The sequence below is a fragment of the Nasonia vitripennis genome, assembly GCF_009193385.2.
Source record: "Nasonia vitripennis strain AsymCx chromosome 5 unlocalized genomic scaffold, Nvit_psr_1.1 chr5_random0002, whole genome shotgun sequence".
In the NCBI taxonomy this organism is placed as follows: Eukaryota; Metazoa; Arthropoda; class Insecta; order Hymenoptera; family Pteromalidae; genus Nasonia; species Nasonia vitripennis.
This window is the reverse complement of record NW_022279652.1, coordinates 2,071,037-2,092,173: the sequence shown is the minus strand read 5'-3', so window position 1 is coordinate 2,092,173 and position 21,137 is coordinate 2,071,037. Positions and strand designations below refer to the sequence as shown.

The 21,137-nt window shown below is 38.1% G+C and overlaps 1 protein-coding gene across 1 annotated transcript in view; it reads left to right on the top strand.

The window, feature by feature from the left end:
* The window catches only part of LOC116417806 (50S ribosomal protein L34), a 42,559-nt gene extending 27,679 nt beyond the window's left edge, over positions 1–14,880 (top strand). Inside the window, exon 2 of the mRNA XM_031932869.2 lies at positions 14,619–14,880. Within this exon, the coding sequence (XP_031788729.1) occupies positions 14,619–14,799 (181 nt within the window). The 3' untranslated portion in view covers positions 14,800–14,880. The remainder of the gene's footprint in view (positions 1–14,618) is intronic.
* Positions 14,881–21,137: the final 6,257 nt, after the last annotated feature.

The window sequence follows — 21,137 nt, the reverse complement described above, 5'->3', positions numbered from 1 at the left end:
ATTCGGATACAAACTTATTGTTTCATGATTATTTCTTATAGCATTGCATGATAAAAAAAAAGCAAATCAAGTAAGATTTCTTCAGTCATAGGTTTAGCGGGTAATGTTCGATAAGAGAACCTTGCATTTACTGCAACTATCCTCATAAAATACTATATAAGATTCGGCTACATGTTTCTTAAAAACGTAGCATTTTAGCGGTAAACACAAATAGCGGATACTAACTGCTATACGCTGAAACGGTCTATTGATATCTATGTTTTAAATATAGTTTCGTAATTGTTTTATTTTCTGTATGCGATAAAATGCGATAATTGAATCGAATAAGATTCGTCGTTTAATCATCGGTTAAGCTGGTAGCATTTCATAAATGCATATTGCAATACTTGCAACTATTCTCATAAAACACTATTAAAGAGTCAGCTATATTTCTTCGAAATATAACGTTCTATTTTCCTGAAGCAGCCCATATAACCCGATAAAAAAATGCGATAAATCCTTGTAAATGATCTTTTTATATTTTGTACTTTTCATTATAAAATACTATAGCTTGTTACTTTATAACATATTATGAGGTTTCTGCACCGGGAATTCTTTATAAACCCCTATTAATTACATAAAACAAAGAATGCAATTATTGTGATATTATTTATGGTAATATTGTGATAAAACGCTATAACATTTTTTATAAGGAAATAAGGATAGATTTAAGCTCTCATTTTAGTAACATTTTTACTCTAAAACCTGATTAGTGTTTATATGGATTACCACTTGTAAAACTCCACTTGTAAAACTCTTATATATATATGTGTCCCGATATATTACTATAAAAGTTTTATCAGAAGTCGTATGAAAAGAGCTATATTTTTATCGGATTTTATGAGGTCTTTTCAACAGGGACATTTTCACACGTTCACTGACGTATAACGCCTGCGTACGTTTGCGTACGTCCCTACTGAAAAAAGGCAGATGACAATCAGCTGATTATTAGACGATAATCAACTGATAATGTACTGATAATCATGCCAAAACGTCAGGTGATTATCAAGTGATATCAGCTTAATATTTTTATTAGAACTGATAGTCGATATGCGTTTATATGAGATGAAATATTTTAGAGCTCACAGCCACACATTTGGGGTTATCATCCAGATGGTAACATCTAATTAGGACCTTATTATGTGAATTTTATGAATTTTAATAATACTAAGCAACTTGAAATACAAATATTCAACGTTAAAAATTTTTTGATGATTGTCACCTGATAATCAGCTGATTATCATTAACATTTTATCTCATATAAATGTATATTTATAACTATCAGCTTTAATAAAAATATTAAGCTGATATCACCTGATAATCAGCTGACGTTTCGGCATGATTGTCAGCTGCCCTAGCTAGAAAATTTACGTGATTTAATACATGATTCATTACGTGATAATCACTTGAATTCTCACGTGAATATTTTGCGTGATTTTGCACGTCGTAGTGTTAAGAATCGTTCTACCGTAAGAAAAATTCGATCGGACTTCCTGTTTTTCTAGAAGTTCGGAAATACATAATACCCCGTGGCAGATTTGCGAAGCTTTTGTTTTTTCTACTAGGTTAGTGCCCTTTTACAGACTTAACAGAGTAGATTTTTTAAAAAGTAAGTCTAAGTGAATGCTTTGTTCGTAGCATTTACTTTTATTCATATAATTGTTAATATTTTGCACTTAACTATACCTAATAATTTTTAAAACATTTTTTTCGGAAAAGTAAACTGTTAAGTCTGTAGAAGGGCACTTAAAGCAAGTTCTCTTAAAATTTCAAAGTGATTCAATGGCCTAAAGCTGATAAATCCCGTGGTAAGTCAACGATGGAATCAAAATTTAAATTTTCCATGGATGGATAGTACCGGTGACCCACCTTTGAAATCAAAATCAAAATTTTTCATTAAAAATTTATAAATACTTATATAAATGAACCAAATTTTTTTACTATTCTTAGACATAATTACCTTTATTTTGATGGTTTTAGACCTTCTATATACCTCTATAATACCTACGTATAGTAGGGAGTCCATAATTCACTGACCGTAAGATTCCAAAGGAACAAATGGCCCAAATGAGCTCTAACTCCAGGATATTGTTTAAAAGTACATTAGTAATGGTATGAATGAGGGGATTTGGTTTAAATTTCATAGGGTCTTGAAGTTGTGTATTTTAACATGGTAAGCAAGTCTAATCTAGTCTAAACTTTTTGAAAAACTAGGTCATGATGTAAAATCATAATACGAATCAAGGAAATAAAAATTTGATAGGGCACGAGGTGCTTTTTAAAAAGTTACAGCAATCGAAAGTTTCAATTCTATGCTATCGGTATATCTATATATTCGCGCAGTGTTTCTCACTTTTCTAAGTTTTGAGGATATTTGATGCTCTAAACACTTTCTATCAATATTTTGGTGTACAAAACTAAAAATTCTAGAATTTTTACACTTGATAACATTGCATAATATTCAACAAATCAATTTTCTAATTCAACCTCGAATTGATCACTACTGTGCCGAGTGAACTACCTTAATCGCGGGAATAATCGCGTTAATTTATCGAACTTTTTTCGACGCGATAAGTCGCACAATTAATCGCGTGACTAATTGCGAGTTATTTAAAATACATTTTTTAGTAAAATAGAATTGTTTAAAATGCAAAATTATTAGTCGGTGTGGCCAATTTAGGTGTTATAATCTGGACGGTAACACCTATACTGGCCACCTCGCTAACTAATTTTGCATTTTACACAATTTTATTATATTTGAAAATTTGTTTTATATGAATCGCACGATTGGTTCCGTGGTTTATCGTGCGACTTATCGCGTGATCACTCGCGTGATTAGTTACACGACGAATCGTTTGACAAATCGCGAGATCCATCCAAAACAAATTTTCAAATAAAATAAATTTGTTTAAAATGTAAAATTAGTTAGCGGGGTGGCCAGTATAGGTGTTACCGTCCGAATGGTAACACCTAAATTAACCACTTCGCTTAATAATTTCGCATTTTATTTTATTAAAAAATTTATTTTATATGTATCGCGCGATTAGTCACGCGATTAATCGCAACTAATCGTATCGAAAAAAGTTCGATAAATTAACGCGATTAATTGCCCGAATAATCACGCGATTTTTTTCCGTAGGGTACCGCACCACTTGATATTAAATAAAAAAAAATTAATTTACACTTGTAGTCCCGGTGGTCTGTATATGTGTGATCACATCAGTAATCCCGCTGATCTGTATAGGTATGTGGGAAAGCATTATGTGTGGCTAAATTCACAGCCTTAACACTAACCGTGTGCGGATAACTTCATGGTCTGAACATGTTGGGCTGAAGAATCCCAAACGGATTTTAGCATTTTTGTTGAGACATGCTTGTTTATTGTAAAAAAATCTGCTTATTTGCCAATATATAGATTAGAAATCATAGTTAAGCATACAAATATAATTATATGTGTTGGAGTAGATCTCCTATTGATTGGAGAGGGTGACGAAATTAACTAGATACTTTATCTTGAACTAAACTTATTTATTTTATATTATGATGCGAGAGCTGTTGCTGTAGCAGAGAGCGGCAATCAAGTGTGGTGATCGCTCCGGCGCTTAAGAGAGCGAGCCCCAGTGGTGCAGCAAGCCTCTAGGTGTCGCCACAGTCCGGTACATCTCTCTTGAACAACCCAGCGGCACGAAGACTTGTCAACACTCCCTCCCTTCGGGTCGCTTGATCTGATTTACTTCTGAACAATATACATATGCGTCTTGCTTATTCTTCTGAGCTATTTCTTTTGTGGTTTTCTGTATCTGAAACATAAATTAAGTTCTTATTCATCTGATATATTAAAATTCTGAGTTTGAGATTAAGTGTGTATTTCTATGTTCAAAACTTTATCCCCGAGGTATTTATGAGTTTCAGTGGGGAGAGGTTTCGTCATTATATCTGCGATATTTTCTGTGGTAGATATCCACTTGACTCTGATTTTGCCTGTAACCATAGGTGTTTTCTGAGGTTTACTAGTTTGCATATTAAAACGTTCTAGACATTTTTCTATGTACTCTGTTTGAGATAGTTCTAGTGTCTTCTGATCTCTATTTCTTGTAATTTGCATGCCTAAAAATACTTTAGGTTCTCCTAAGTCTTTCATCTGAAAGGTAGAGCATAGTTTCCTTTTTGTTTCATTTAATTTCGTCTGATTGTTGCCTGCTAGTATGATGTCGTCTACATATAGTAGTAACACTACCATCTGGTTTTGTAGTCTCCATGTAAATAAGCATGGTTCATTTATGTCTTTTTCCAGTCCAAGTTCCATTGCAACTTCTGAGAATCGCTTATTCCATCGCTTGGGACTTATTCTCAGACCATATAGAGCTTTTTGAAGTTTGCATACTTTCCTTCTTCTGATTTTTGGATCGATTTCGATACCGTCTGGCATCTCCATAAATATGTCATCGTCAAGAGTTCCATTTAGGAAGGCTGTCTTGACGTCTATCTGATACGCCGTTAAATTGAACTTATTAATGATTGCAAACGTAGCTCTGACTATTGGCAATCTAGAAACTAGTGCGTAAGTCTCTCTAAATTCATACTCTTTTCGATCCTTGAATCGTCTGGATATGGATCTTATTGCCATCTTTATCTAAAGAAGGTCTGTCTACTAATGTCCAGACATTGTTGTCTTCCATTGATTTCAACTCTTGTTTTATAGCTTCTGACCAATTTTGTGTTTCTTCAGATTCAATGGCTTCTTTATAGCTTATAGGATCTCTGTTCGTTTGTGCTATGAAAATGTGTCCGAGTTAATCCTCTTCTAAGTCTATATCTCTGTCTTCTCTGGTTGGAGTAAGCACTGCAGGTAACTGATCGTTCGTATTTTCTCCTTCAACTACTGCTTCTCTGAGATGTGTCCAAGTTCGTCTGTTAGTTTTGGCTTTTCTTTCTAAACATGGTCGTTTTTCTGGTTCTGGTTTATTTTGTTTTAATGCTTCTGAGATTTTATCATCTGCTTTTCTCTTCTGATTTTTCTCTTTGTCTGAATTTTGTACTTCTGTTATCTCTGGTTGTGTTTCAATTTCTGATGTTATTTCTAACGTCTCTAATTTTTCTTTTAAATTAGATTTATATACATCTTTATATATCAGTTTTTCATTGAACCTTACATGTATTAATGTAATGAATCTCTGAGTCTCTAGGTGCCATAACACATAGCCGGTTTGAGAGTATCCAACCATAATTGTTCGGATAGCTCTGTCTGCGAATTTACTCGCTGTGTTAGATATTTTAGCGTAGGCTAAGCATCCAAAACGTCTGATTTTGTCCAGGTGTATATTTGGAACCATTTTCTTGATTGGTATTTCTGAATCAATTCCTTTGTGTTGTGTTCTATTATAAATATGAATAGCTACTTCCAAGGCTAGCATCTACATGCTTTTTGGTAGCCCGGAGTCTATCATTAGTGCTCTGATTTTCCATTGTATGGTTTTGTTGAACCTTTCAGCCGTTCCATTGTGCTGTGGTGTGTAGGGAGGTGCAAACTCTCCTTCAATTTTTTCCCTTTTCATGACTTCTGAAAATTTTCCACCGGTGAATTCGGTCCGTCCGAATGAAGCATACTTTTTTCTCCATTGTCCGTACGAATGAAGCATACTTTTTCATCTTTGCCTAGAAGGTTTCTTGTTGTTACTTGGTACTTTTCTAGGCAATCTCCGGATTCACTCTTGTGTTTGGTAGAATACTCTTTGGCAAATCTTGTGTGGTCGTCTATGGAGCATATGATGAACTTGTTTTCTCCTGGGTATGACACAGGTATAATTGGTCCCATTGTATCTGTGTGTATTCTTTCCAATGGTTTTGTTGCTCTGATTCTGACTTCTGAGAATGGTAAGTTTTCCATTTTTGCCAAGATGCACACATCACAGTCTAAAATGGATTTGTCGAATTTTATTTTCTTAAGTTTTTCTTCTGATTTTTGTAGCAATAATAAGTATTGCAAAGAAGCATGTCCTAGTTTGATATGCCAGAGCATACCTTCACTCAGTTTCTTTTCATGCTTTTCTGAGTTATGTCCTTTGGTGTTTTGCAGATGTTTTAGTATTTCTTCTGAAGATTTATCTAGGTCCAGGATTTTCCTGTTCAGACTGTGTTCATTTAGATTTCCATCCCAGATTTTTTTCTGATTAGATGTGCTTGTATCTTCTCTGGTTTCTTGCTTTTTCTCCCTCCCAATCTCAGCCGGACTCCTCTGTGTGCTTTCGAGGTCGTTAGTCTCTACTGAATCATTTTTTCTATCGAGCTCCATAATGTCCGTCTTAGATTGTTGCAAGAACTCGTCCAGTGATACGATGTTAGCCGTACATGAAAATTTGTCATAACTCTCTTGTTGTTCGTTTGATTGGTTTTGATTTATTATATTAAGTGAAATTATCCAGTTTGGCTTTTCATAGATTCCAGTCGAATACTCATCTCCTGAGGTTCCATCGTATATTTTGAGTATTTTATTGTCTAGGTAAATACTCAGACCTATGTCTGCAAAGCGTCTGAGAGAAATAAGATCATTTGATATATTTTTTGCAGCTATTACATTTGTCAAGATTATTTTATTGTTCACATCTGACAATGATTTTACAATTAGATCTCCTTTACCATCTATTGAGATATTTGCGGATTTGTTTTTGTTGGCACTTCTGATGTAACTGCCAGAACTTTTTCTAAAGTTGCTTAAAACAATACTCTTATTCACTATGTGCTCTGTGGCACCAGAATCTGCTATAAATACTAGCCTAGTAGGTGTTGTGTAATCTGAGTGTATATTATCGATATTATTGATATTGTTGTTATTACCTGTTAGCATTGCCTTTACTTTCTCTCCTAGTTTTCTAAATCTGCCTGGTGTTCGGATATTAGTTGTTTTTTTGAAAGAACCTCTGTTATAGTTATTATTTCCTCTACCTCTGACATTATTGAAATAACCACCCTTGCCTCTGTTATTTTTACCTCTGAAATTGTTTGGATGTTTTGTGTTTTTATTATTGTAAGTGTGAGATTTGACATACCCGTCTTTGGGATTGTCCTTGTTTGGACAGTCATCACCTTTATGCGCTGCTACTTCCTGGCAGTAAAACAGTGCCAGGCGTTATATTTCCTCAAAGGGCAGCCGAAGGCTTTGTGGCCGAATTTGTTGCACCGGAAACATTTTTCTCCGGTGGTGACTAGCCTGGCTACTGTTTTGCCCTTGTCCTCTCAGTTTTTGTCCTCTGAACTGCGTCTGTCTGATTCAAGCTGGAGCAAAAAGGTTTTCATTTCATCAAGGCTCATCTCTGATTTAGTAGCCTGAAGTTTGATCATGTTTATTGATCTGAGTTCCTTATAATTGCGTGTGACAGCTTTGAAAAAGGCTGATCGCTTCTCTTCCTCTGTCAGAGGTACTTTTGTGTCACAAGTTTCAAGTTCTCTAATTATTGATTCGAATTTTTCACAAAAAGCATTTACTGATTCTTTATTGGACATTGTTAAGCTGTATAATTTTTCTCTGACAGAGGAATCTGTAACGTTTGTTTCAGCTCTTCTGAATTCTCTGATTTTACTAATTATTCTTTTTGGATCTTTAATATGTAGAATTTTGTTATGGTAGTAAATATCTACACGACTTACTGTAATGTCTCTGACTTGGTCTTTTCTTTCAAGTAGTTCGCGTTCTGATTTAATTGATTTCTTACTGAGTTGGACTGCACGGCAAGTCATAACAAAGCTTGAAAATCACCGACTGTTTTGTGCTTCCGGGCGGCACGCACGTGCTCCCTCCCAATCTGAGAAAACGAACACAATTTACTCAATAGTCTGAGAAGGGGGGGGGGGCGATCGCACACATGCATGGCACCACAGAAAAACACAAAGACAGTCTGATTGTCTGTCGACAAATTTATATTATATAGAAATTCAAATTCACTGCACCGCCGTTTCATTGAGATGTCTATCTAGATGTGTTTTCTAAATTTATTCAAGTGCTTCTGATATAAAAAATACTTTTCTCGAATAATTCTGAGTCGCTACATATACACACAACCGCGGGAGTTGGTCGTCTGAAATTTTTTTTCTTTTGAAAATTAAACACGTCGGATGTGAGAGAAAGTCGAAAAATAATGTTTCTCGCAAGGCTGAATAATATTATATAATACAAATACAATAAACAACTTCTAAATTGTTACTTCTGAAGAAAGAAAAATTTACAGCTTTTACTTTGATTCTCAGAAAAGAGAAAAACTGAAAAAGCCACGCGCTCGACTTGACGCACTGCGCCGCGCCGCGTTTGTTTTAGCACGCGTCTCCCCGATTCTCAGAATCGGCTTGTGCAGGTTCGCGCCGACCGCCGGCGTCCTGCTAGCGCTCGCGCGTTTTGTCGTGTTTTTGAATTTTATGCAGTCTAGCTGCGAAAATTACTATGAAACAAATTTTGCTAACTCGGTAGCAGCTTCTGACGCACTTCTTATTTTCCACAACACTTTACAGGACTTGTACTTACTGTATTTTTCTTCTGAGGCTTCAGATGTTCGTCCTCCTCTCGTCAGCGAGCCGGCCCACAAGCTGTTGGAGTAGATCTTCCATTGATTGGAGAGGGTGACAAAATTAACTAGACACTTTATCTTGAACTAAACTTATTTATTTTATATTATGATGCGAGAGCTGTTGCTGTAGCAGAGAGCGGCAATCAAGTGTGGTGGTCGCTCGGGCGCTTAAGAGAGCGAGCCCCAGTGGTGCAGCAAACCTCTAGGTGGCGCCACAGTCCGGTACATCTCTCTTGAACAACCCAGCGGCACGAAGACTCGTCAACAATACGCCAACAAAATTTAGATGTAATAATGCAAATATTTGTATTTATTGAATTGAAAATTTGAAAACCCAATATAGAAGTAAATAGTGTCGCGGTCGCCGCAGACTTCTCAAACTCGCCTTCGTGGTGCTACCGCGTCACTTGATTATACGCGTCGTATACTATACTTCTAGTATGCCTGTGCCTGGAACCGTACGCACATGCAAAAAAAAAAAAAAAAATTAAGTGAACTTCTGCTACTTGGATTTCAGCGTAGAAATCATGGATATTTCTCGATGGATTCTGGGTTTCATATCTACTGAGTCGCTAGGGAACGGGCCCGAACTTATCGGCCATTTGCTACCAGGGACGATTTGCTAGTTTTAACATGATGTGGCACAGTAAATTATTTCCGCTAGGGAAGCTAAGAAAAGCTAATACAAGTTTCAAACTATTATTAACTATCACTAGAGTTCAAATTCCACGTATTATAATTCGATTGTAAAAGTTCTTTATTAACTTTTATTAGCTGCTTTTAGATGAATGAATTGTCGTCGGGGAATACATTTAAAGTCACATGAAAATAGTTTTATGTAGCTAAATGTAAGTAAAAAGATTTAATTGTGATAGCCCAGGCGGAAACAATTCCATGCATATAATTGTTAATATAATTTTTTACCTTACCTTGTACCCCACTGAAAAAGGTAGTTGATAATTGGCTGATTATAAGATGATACTAGGTACATTTAAGCTCGCTCCGCACGCTGCGTTTTAAGGTTAGAATTTTTAAATTTAGCGCATCAATCATAGTAAGTTTTTAGATATTAGCTACAGCTTTGCCATCGACAAATTACATTTCTCGATTCATTAGCATCAACCAATTCATTTTTGGCTTAAATTTTCCAGTATCATTTTTTAAAGAGAAATCAGGTGATAATTAGCTGATAATCGTGCCAAAACGTCAGCTGATTATTAGGTGATGTCAGTTTAATATTATTATTAAAGCTAAAAGTTATCAATTTGCGTTTATCCTCTCTTAAAAAAGTGATGGATTTTGTTGTAAAGCATTTAATTGATAATCGGTCGCTTAGTATAAGAATTGAGAAACGCGAATTAGAAATGTAAATTTTATTACATAACCTACAAACGCTTCAAACTGTTGGTGCTCAGCAGGCGGCAAAATTTAAATTTTGTTCATGACATGGTTAAGAGTGCGCGAAGCACACTTATATTCCCTAGTATGAGATAAAATGTTAATGATATTCGGCTGATTATCATAAATATGATTAAAATCAAATTATCAAAAACTTGTTACCTTGAATATTTTTTTTAAAAGTTGTTTAAAATTATTAAAATTCATAAAACTCACATAATTTAAGCTTAATTAGGTGTTACCGTCCGGATAATAACACCAAAACTCTAGCTGTAAGCTCCAAAATTTTATTTCACACGATTAAGCAAATTTTTTGTCTCAATAAAATTATTGTAAAATAAAAGTTTTGGAGCTCACAGCCATAGTTTTGGTGTTATTATTCGGATGGTAACAACTAATTAGGCTCAAATTATGTAAGTTTTATAAATTTTAAAAGTTTTAGAAAACTTTTGAAAAAATATTTAAGGTAACAAATATTTGATGATTATCACATGATAATCAGCTGAATATCATTAACATTTTATCTGATATAAACGCAAATTAATAACTGCTAGCTTTAAGAAAAATATTAAACTGATATCGCCTAATAATCAACTGGCGTTTTGGCACGATTATCAGCTGATTATCATTTAATAATTCGCTGATTCTCATTTACATTTTTTTAGTAGGGCAGAAATGGAAAGTGATAAAAGTGTTACTTAAATATAGAAAAATGTAATGTTATAATGATGAAAACGTGAATTTTTGTCGCAGTTGGGATATTTTATAATACTTAGGGGAGATGTGCTCAGTATGGATAATTTCTAGTATGAATAATTTCATGTATCCAGCTTTCAATAACAGATAGAGCTATTTTAGGTCAGTTTTTTCGTACACATTTGTGGTCTAATGAACATACTTCGGTACCGTTAATTTAAATTGATTAAAACAAAAGTTATAAGAAAAATAAGAATTGAAAATTGCACTTTTTATATCGATCTCGCAAATTAACTATTGCGCGAAACATCGAATCGGGACCATTCCTAATCATAAAGCGATATTTTAGCAACAAATTTACTTAACATTTTTTTATTTTTGTTGAAGGTACGTTAATAGTTACAATTCGAAATAATTACAATTATCCATACTGGGCGCATGTTTTCGATAACTTTTTTTAGTGGCGACTAGCGCCCGTCCATTTCTTTGTAGAAAATGGACTAGAGAACATATATAAATTTCGAATCGAGTGGCGCGGTAGCGAAGGCGAGTTTGAAAAGCAAACGAAGCTTTGGCGCCCGTGACACTATTTACTTCTATATTGGAGTCAGGCTTTTTCATTACATAAATAAAAATGCTTATCATTACTGTTGGTAAGTTTTTTTGGCTTATTAGAATATTTTCTAAACTAAACTATGATTTCCAACAAAAATTATAGTGAAAAGACTGCTTATTTTTATAATATGTAAGTGTGTAATCCACAAATGCTAGAATCACGTTTTTCTTCTTCAGTCCGAAATGTGGTAGGACCGTTAAGTTAGCCGCAAGAAGTGTTAGGTCCGTGAAGTTGGCCACACAGCTATATACAGATGGGTATTGCTTTCTCAAGAAAATATAATATATTACGATATTCAGAATTAAGAGGTTGCCGGTGCATACTCTGCGTTTCGGAGCAGTAACAGTAATTAGGTAGCCAGGGTAGCCGATGACAAGGTCCAGGTAGTTTTTAGTGTCTAGGTAAATAAATCATACGAGGGTAGTGTCTAGATGTATAGCGTGGCCGATGACAAAGTCTAGGTGATGCGCTCCGTGATTTTTTTGTGTCTAGGTGTAAAAATCATTCGAGGAAGGTGTCTAGGGGTACAAGGTGGCTGATATTTATTGCAAGCATTCTTATATTTGTCGAAGTTAATTGTGACTTAACAAATAATGTAGCAAATGTGATAATTGTAACCATAGATTTTAAAAGTAATAAGATCAATGAAAAATAGTCAAGATTTAAATATATATAAAAATATAAATAATTTAACAATGGCAACCGTAACTTGCCATGCCCGATTCAATTTTTTGATTGGTGAACAACTAAAATTTCATATGTTAGAACGTTATATTTATCAATATTTTAACTTTGTACATACATTATATTGGTACTTATCAAGAGTTTTTTGAGTGTGCAAAAGTTGATAAAAATATTTTAAAAAATAATTGTTTTGTCGTGTTATCTACATTTAGGATATATTATTGTATCGAAATAACTATTTTATAAGTTTATGTACATTAATAAGTATGTACTATGACGGTAGCTCGGCCGTCATTATTATTTTAAGTTGTTTGTTGTTTATGCTACTATTCACCGTTCCGTCGGCTGTGCAGAAGGCACTAGATTCTACCGACTATAATCTATCCGCGCACGGACGTAAAGACGTATGAACACGCGGTGGTGATAGTAGTACTCAGGACGTGGATTCAAAAGGAGGAAAAGTCAATGAACACTCGCGGATTATTGTAAAACTTAGACTAACTGTTTATTGGTGCTTGGCTTACACAAGCGCGCCAGACGGGCGCATGCCAGCTACCAGCATGTAGTCGAGGTGAGAGAGAGAGAGGAGGCTTAAAGTCGCCCGAGTAAGCGAGAGTTGATAAGAACTAGTACTTACAGATGTAGGTGGCCGGCATGGCCGTTCTAACCCACGCGAAGATGGTCTCGGACGGATTGTCCTCGGTTCGGTTGACCTCGCAACCCTCGCACACAATAATCGCAATCGCAGAGTGTCTATTCGCGAAACGAAGCGGAGCGAAGACAGACTCGGAATGGCTCGCTAGCGCGAGCACAGATTTACCTATGTTCTCTGACACACTGTTGTCAACTCTTGACAGCAGTGTGCGAGCAGGTGGCAACATTGTACGTTGCTGAATTTAAATCTCTGTCGATGCTTATTCTCTCTCTGTCTCTCTTACTCTCTCACATGCTGCGCCTTTAGTAGCTGTAACAACAGAAGTATTATACAGAATGTTAATTCTGTCCCGGAGAGACGTCGTAACGTGCTCAACGTGCGTTAATTGCACTGGCAATCGTTACAGTACAAATAAGTTACTAACAGACAACACCGTAAGTAAAATGAATCGGCATGGCAAGTTATAGTTTCCATTGTTAAATTATTTATATTATTAATACATTTAAAACTTGACTTTTGTTAATTGATCTCATTACTTTTTTGATCTATGGTTACAATTATTACATTTGTTATAGCATTTGTTAAGTCACAATTAACTTCGACGAATATAAGAATTATTGCAATAAATATGTGTGAAATGCTACGTGATTGTCATCCATAATAATTCTGCGGAATACATCAAACTGGCTTAACCTTTTACTTTATTGAAAGTTTACTTTTTTTAAAGATTTAAATATTTATCGGTTTGTTTAAAAGTTATGCCCCAAATAGCTAAGGGTATCCGTACTAGGCACATTTCCCCTATATCACACTTTCGTATAACGTATGTTCGATTTAAAAATTGAGCAACTATAAAAAGTGTGAATAAATGTCATAAAAGCAGAGAGAGAGGGAGAGAGTGAGAGGGAGGGAGAGAGAGTCTCCCCATGATCCTGACGGTTGCAACATCCCTCCTAAGGGCCGTGGGATCCAGTGCAGCCAGGACGGTGTAAGCCAGGAGTTGCAGTGATGTTTCCTGGGTATAAGCCAGGCCAGAGATCACCACCACATTATTCGCCGAGCGCTCCTGCCTCCTCTTAACTTCAGTCAGCTCGCTGCGGAGGTTGTTGATCTCTTCAGAGGCAGGAGCAGTGCTGATGTTCTGCTGATTTGCGGGGCACCTTGACGACAGCTCTAAATATTGTGCCTGCAGCTCAGAGATGGAGTGCTATGTAAAATGAGCAAAGCGGAACAGGTCTGTTGTACTCACATGAGAGAGAGAGAGAGAGAGAGAGAGAGAGAGAGAGAGAGAGAGAGAGAGAGAGAGAGAGAGAGAGACAGAGAGAGAGAGAGAGGGAGAGGGAGAGGGAGAGGGAGAGAGAGAGAGAGAGAGAGAGAGAGAGAGAGAGAGAGAGAGAGAGAGAGAGAGAGAGAGAGAGATTATACAACGGATAAAGAAAGACTGTATTTTCAAAACGGGAGTTTACAGCACGAGCCGAAGGTAAGGAGTAAGGAAAAGGAAAGGAACTGTGACGAGTTTTGAAAATACAGTCTTTATGTACAAGTTACATTCGATATTTTATACCACGAGAGCCAAAAATTCACATTAAAGTTGTGATTTTGAGGTTAGAGTAGGATAATACATATAAATGCACTGGACCAAGAAAAGTAGTGACCGTTTTAACTTTGCCGCCGTTGTTTTACACGCCGTTGTTTTACACGCGCACAGATTGCGCTATTTTATGTAAATGATTAATGTGATTCTCTTAGCGTATAAATAAAGACAATTATGTATGTAGAAATATCGATACCTTCATCAAACATTATTATAATGAATAGATAGTTTGCGACACTTTCTAGATATATACAGCCTGAACAGTTTTATCTAATCTTCATTAACGCTAACAATATTCGATTTTCTACATTTAGATTATTAATAATTTAATAAAATATGTGACATTTAAAAAAAAGATAATATGTTTATATTTATTTCTAGATTCAAATTTTCGGTTTGGAGTCTTACTGCTGTTCGAACAAGAATGAGATATCATTTTCCTCGGCCGGATGAAAGAAAACGGGTTGTTCAACATGGTTATTTTGCCCGCCTAGCAACGCCTAATGGTCGCAAAATCCTGATGCGTCGCATTTTAAAAGGTCGTCATGTATTGGGACATTAATAAAAATAAAAAACTTTTATGTTCAGATTTCTATGTATTTAAAACTTTTCTAACAATTACATTTATCTATATCTACATTTACATATTCTGTGTATCTTTACATCTCTTGTAACGAGTTGAGCACCACGGCTAACTCGTAGCGGTATGAGTACCGCTGATCCACGACAAAGCAGCAGAGATTCGTGCAGGCGACGAGAACGCATGCAAATTCGGCTGGCAATAAAGGGAGAGAGTACGCGTAAACCAAAAAACACATAAAACTTTTTAAATAAAAGTTTGCATACATAATGTTTACGGTGCTACAGACTCGATTTTCCATTTGCAAACTTCATTCAAAAAGTTTTATGTAATAGAAAAACAGTGTTTTTTGGGACGACATTCCCTTAAGTTTTCCAATGCTGTCTTTAGTTTTTTTTTATCCTTTTCTTAAGAGGCGCTACTTAATTTTGTTTATACATAAGTCAAAATAAAACATAGTAAGGCGGCGAAGATCGGGTGTTCTAATAAAGGAGAGTAAAAAGACAAATCACAGTTTATTCGCTGTTTCAAGTTGACATATCTCGTCTCACGGACGAGGTATATAGAGTACGGGTTAAACGAGGGAGAAAGAGAAGAAGGTTTACGTTCGGACACGCTAGAGATAGAGGGGGGGGGGAGATAGGGGCTTTATTCGCACAATAAATACATTATACATATAAAACATTCAAATATAGTAGAATAATAATAATTTTTGGCGAATACTGAATTGGAAAGACTGGATAAATACATTTAAAACTATTTCGTCGAAAATTTGGTATACCACAGATACTAAAATATTACAGGTTGTGGTGAGATCACTTATAAATAAAAAATATATCATAATATAATATTTTTGGTTATGAATAGCCCTAAAGAAAATTCTATGTGATAACACCTTCGTCACAATCGAATAAAATTTTTAGTGTGGTCATTATTGGCCAGCTGTCGCATACATCAATACTTATGGCTAAGGATCAGAAACAAACAAGTACTGCCGCAATGCCCCCTTAAATGCCGAGTACGAAGGCAGATGACTAAGGGCGGGAGGGAAGAGTTCCAGAATCGTGCGCCCTGGACTTGAAAAGTCCTAGCACCCGCTCTTGGAATGTTTTCCAGGGGTATTTCTCTAGCGGAGGACCTGTGCTCACGCTTAGTAAATAATTCAGCCAGGTAACTGGGCTTTCGCATATTCACAATTTTATACATGAGAAGGGCTGTGAAGTACAGCCTGCGAGAGTTTGACCTAAGCCAGGCCAGTTGTTTACGATATGGAGATATGTGCTCATCCCGCCTAACCCTATAACTACACCTCACACATGCATTGCTTAGTCTTTGCAGGCTCGTTCGTTGTTCGTTTGTCGCGTCTAGACACACGATTGAGCAGTAGTCAAGATGTGGTTGAACTAAAGTCTCGACTAGGTCTCATTGGTGCAGGGCCGAATAAACCGTAGACTGTAAACCGCACTGTTCACCTATTTTGTTATTTCATCAATCTGCGGCCTCCAAATTAGCTTACTGTCCAAGGTGATACCGAGACTCACAACTTCGCTACTGAATGGGATAAGGACCTTCCCTCGAGAGAGTGAATACTGAAAAACGTGTCTTGAGATGGATACCCTATCCACAGTTTTCGAACCTGCAGTACTGCGGTTGTACCTTCTGCACGCTCAGCGCTAGCCATTGAGGGATTAGATTAGATTTTATTTGCTGTACAATGTGTTCTACAATATATAGTGTATAGATATAATTTCACAGTTTCATTATTTTTAAAGATTTGTGTGTAGGTATGCTTGCAGGCGTGTGTGTGTATATAATTGTGATTGAGATGCCGTCGTGTGAGAAATAAGTGAATGATTTTTTTATAAGGGTAATTATGTATTTTCGAGGTTAAAAAGTAGTTTTTAGCCTCGCTTTTGAAATGATTGATAGGTATGGCGTCGCGTAGTTGTGAGGGCAATGAGTTCCACAGGTATGCGGCGCTTATGTGGAATGAATTCCTCAGCGTATCGCTTCACCCATCACAGAATGAAGTGCGACGTGGAAGTCGAAGTAGGCAATTAAGTACGATGGTTTGGCAAACAGCTTTCTGTTTAATACTGCACTCAGAATATTCGAGATCGACCTGGGCTCTCCCTATGTTGATGAAGGTAGTAGCTATTGTAGGCAGAGCATTGATATAGTAGGGCGAGCCCAGGACGATAGTCTTGGATTTGAGGACATTAAGTTTAAGGTTGTTTTGTTAAGCCCAGCACTTTATCCTCTCGGCGTTAGCGCTCATCCTGACGGAAGAGGAATCGAGCTCCTCAAAGTGACATTGGCTGTAAATCTGCAGGTCATCCGCATAGATCAGATGTGCTACATCCGTGTTCAGACAAAGACTTATGTCATTGATGTACAACGCAAAGAGTAAAGGACCAAGTACTGATCCTTGAGGGACTCCCGTGGTAAGCGGTAAGAATGAGGATAGTTGGTTGTTCTCACCAATGACGGCTTGTTGTCTACCTGTGAGATAAGAGACAAGCCAGTGGATGACCTGCTTAGAAGCAGGTCATCCACTGGCTAGAAAGAGGTTAGCTTTCTAAGGAGCTTGGCGTGATACATAGTGTCGAACGCCTTGCTAAAGTCGTCAAGGAAGAGTCTAGTTTCCAGGTAATAAGAAAACTGGCTGTGTATCAGCCACTCCAGCGCCTTGGATAGGAAACATAAGAGTGAGATCGGACGGTAGTCAGTCATAGATTTTGGAGAACTGACTTTGTTGAATGCGCGCACCAGCGAGTTTTTCCAGTCCGCGGGGAAGCATGACTCGCTCAAGGACAAGTTGAAGATACGACATAGTATGGGAGCGAGCACTAGAATGGCCTTGGAAATGACAACCTGTAGGATGCCATCGCTTCCCCTGGCCTAGGAGGTGAAGTGCTGAACCGCAGCCAACACGCCCGATTCCGTGATCTCACTGAAATAGAAGTGAACGGGATATTCCAAACTCTCGAGTGTTTGCAGATGTTTATCGACAGAGGGGTAAGTGGATCATTGGATATCCCACTATTTTATCAGATTCGTTATCAGCGACCCCGAAAACCCCTGGAAGTCAAATTTGGCCCAAATCGGTTGACTTTTGAAAAAAATGTCCGCCATGTTGGATCCGCCATTTTGAATTTTCCAAATCTTATTCCAGATTCGTCATCAGCCACCTCAAAAACCTAAGTATACAAATTTTGGTATGAATTAGAAAAATTAAAAAAAAAATATGATTTTTGCGGTCATTTCATGATGTCACAAGCGCCATCTTGGAAAATCTTGGAGGAAAATTCGCAAAAATCAAATGTTTCAACAATAATACATTTGCATTATGAATCTGTATCACGAATTTCGTTGAAACCGTTCAAATTGTAATAAGCATGTTAAAATGTTGAAAAATTTATTTCTGAATTTTCACCAGATTCAAACTGCCATTTTGAAATTTTCCGATGAAAATTCCGAAATTCTGACTCCGGATTTGGAAAGAGCGGAAAATTTTACATAAGAAAAGTGCTTTTGGTTATCATTACTTTCTTTTTTTGACAATTTTCTAGGCGAAAAACCAATCGACTATAAAATGTCCGCTTGGGAAGAAATGGGTTAAGACGCCGCGTGGAGGAACGTTCGCTATTGTCACCAACGACGGCCTGCTCTCTCCCAGAGAGGTAGGAGGCAAACCAGCGGATGACCTGCTTTGAGAAGCCGAAGGTGGATAGCTTTCTTAGGAGCGTGTGTCAAACGCCTTGCTAAAGTCAAAGAGAAGGAGAAGTGTTACTTTCTTTTTGTTTATCCCGGCCCTGGCATCATCAGTTAACTTAATTAGGCCAGACTGAGTGCTGTGACCAGTGCGGAACCCTGTTTGAAGATTATCTAGTAGGAGCCTTGATTCAAGGTATTCTGAGACTTGTTTGTGCGCCAGCCACTCCAGGGCCTTGGATAGAAAGCAGAGAAGTGAAATCGGACGGTAGTCAGTCACGGCTGTTGAAGAACTGACTTTGTTGAGTGCACGCACAAGCGACAATTTCCAGGCAGATGGGAAACAGGGTTCACTCAGAGACAGGGTGAAAGTATGACTTAGTAGGGGAACGAGAACTGGCAATGCTTTTGAGACGACAACCTGAGGGATGTCATCACTTCCCCTGGCCTGGGTGTGAAAGTGCGAAACCGCAGCCAACACGTCCGATTCCGTTATAGTGCTGAACTCGAAGTGTTCCGGGAGGTCAAGACTTTCCAGGGTGAGAAGATAATCCTCAACGGCAGAGCCCAACGGATCGTTGGAGATCGCGCTGAAATGCCTGTTGAGTTTATCAGTGGTAAATCGAGATGGTAATGGAGCCTTGAGTGGCAGAAATTACAAGTTTCTCCAGCTCTCTCCAGATCTCGGCAACGTCGGTCAAGGTAGACAGGCGTGAATAATAATAATTCAGCTTGGCTTCCTCGACTTGTTTGTGAGCATAGTCTCTACCTAATCTGTAAATGCGGAGATCCGAATCGAGCTTAGAGTCCCTGAAACGCCTGTAAAGTCTATCCCTCTCGGATACAAGGTCACGAAGAGCCGTGGTGTACCACGGGTGACGTTGTCGTCTTGGTGTCACAGTTCGCAATGGGGCGAGATGATTGATGGCGTTCGTTAGGTTAGCGTTAAGTATAGATATGCTTTCATCGAGTGATGACGTAGTGAGAGATGACCAGTCACATGTGCTAAGAAAGTCCCTTAGCTTCTCGGCGCTGATTCCTTTAAAGTTTCTGTAAGAGTATGTGTTAGGTACGTAGCGTCGAATATGTACGTCGAGAGTGGCCGTGATAAGGTCGTGTTCGTTGATGAAAGGTGCGTCTGTCTTCCAGTATGACAGCAGGCTATCCTGCTCATCCATTAGACACAAGTCAAGCCAGGTGTCAGAACCGTGTTTGTGGTGCGTGGCACCATAGGGAACAGACAAAAGGGAGTTTTCATCAATGAAGGCCCTGATGAAATTGGCGTCTGCAGATGAGGAGAGTTGGTCAGAATTAAAGTCTCCCATTATAACCTTCGTGGAGTAGTTGTGCATGTGGGTTGTTAGCTGGTCTATAAAGTTAGAGCCTTGGAAGAAAGGAGCATGAGGTGGACGATACACAACCCCCACGAAGATGGGAGAAACTCCCTTTGCCAATACCTCATAAAAAAGATATTCAGGCTTGCCTGGCTTGCCAGTTCATTCACCGTCAGATGATGAAATAACAATAACCGTCAGAGATTTATGTATATAGAGGGCCACACCTCCTCCGTTTCTGTTTCTGTCACGTGTGTACAGCAGGTAGTCATCCAGTGAAGGGATAGATGACATCTTGTCGCTCAGCCAGGTCTCAGTGACAGCTATTACGTGGAATAGAGAGCGAGTCGATAAGAAAAGCCTGATCATCTCAATGTGACTATTGAGTGGATGTGGTGGAATGAAGTGTGTGTGTAGCAGCTTTATTGTTAAACAATGTTGACAGCAGGCGGAATCCGAGCTAAAAAATCGCCAGAGAGAGAGAGAGAGAGAGAGAGAGAGAGAGAGAGAGAGAGAGAGAGAGAGAGAGCGCGGGCTAATCCTTCAGGTACGCGTTCAGATAGCTCTCGGCCTTCGAAGATAAACACAGGACTTCGCTCGTACAATTTAGGAACTTTCGTGATATCGTGTGCTGTGCTGTGTCCAGCGGATCCAATTGAACCTTGTGTGTGAATGCGACGCGGAGTCCGGGTATTCCTGATCTCCCTGCTTAGTGGTCCGGCAACGTCTAGTCCTGCAGTCTGTCTGGGATCAGGAGCATCGGCGACGAGAACGAGAAGGTATGTGTGGCGCGCATTGACTGTGGTTGAGTGCATGAGAGTGTATATCACCCGTGCGAGGGTGATCCGGCGCGCGCGACCTTCACGGCGATATACGCGTGCGAGCGCGATTATTCCAGCGTCGTGGCGAGTCGCAAAGTTGCAGGCGACTCGCATATTATTATTATTTTTTTAGATTTGTAAACTCACGGTTTTGACACGATAGTGAAATATAACTTAGTCTTATTATTTTACGTTATTATCATCCGATGGTCGATGAGAAGAAAAGACCAAGTGAAAACGCTCTCATAACCTCAACGACGAGCGAGACGTCACCATCGCTGGACAGCGAAATATCTCTCAACGAATAGCTCAGTTCGGACACAGAGTCACAGAGGACTACGGAGCTTTGTTCGTCATGCAACGAGTTGCGTAAGGGAGATTCTAAGACCCGCACGTACACGTGACTTCTAGAGGAAATGAGGAGAATGCGTCACCAGTTGCGAGAGTTAGA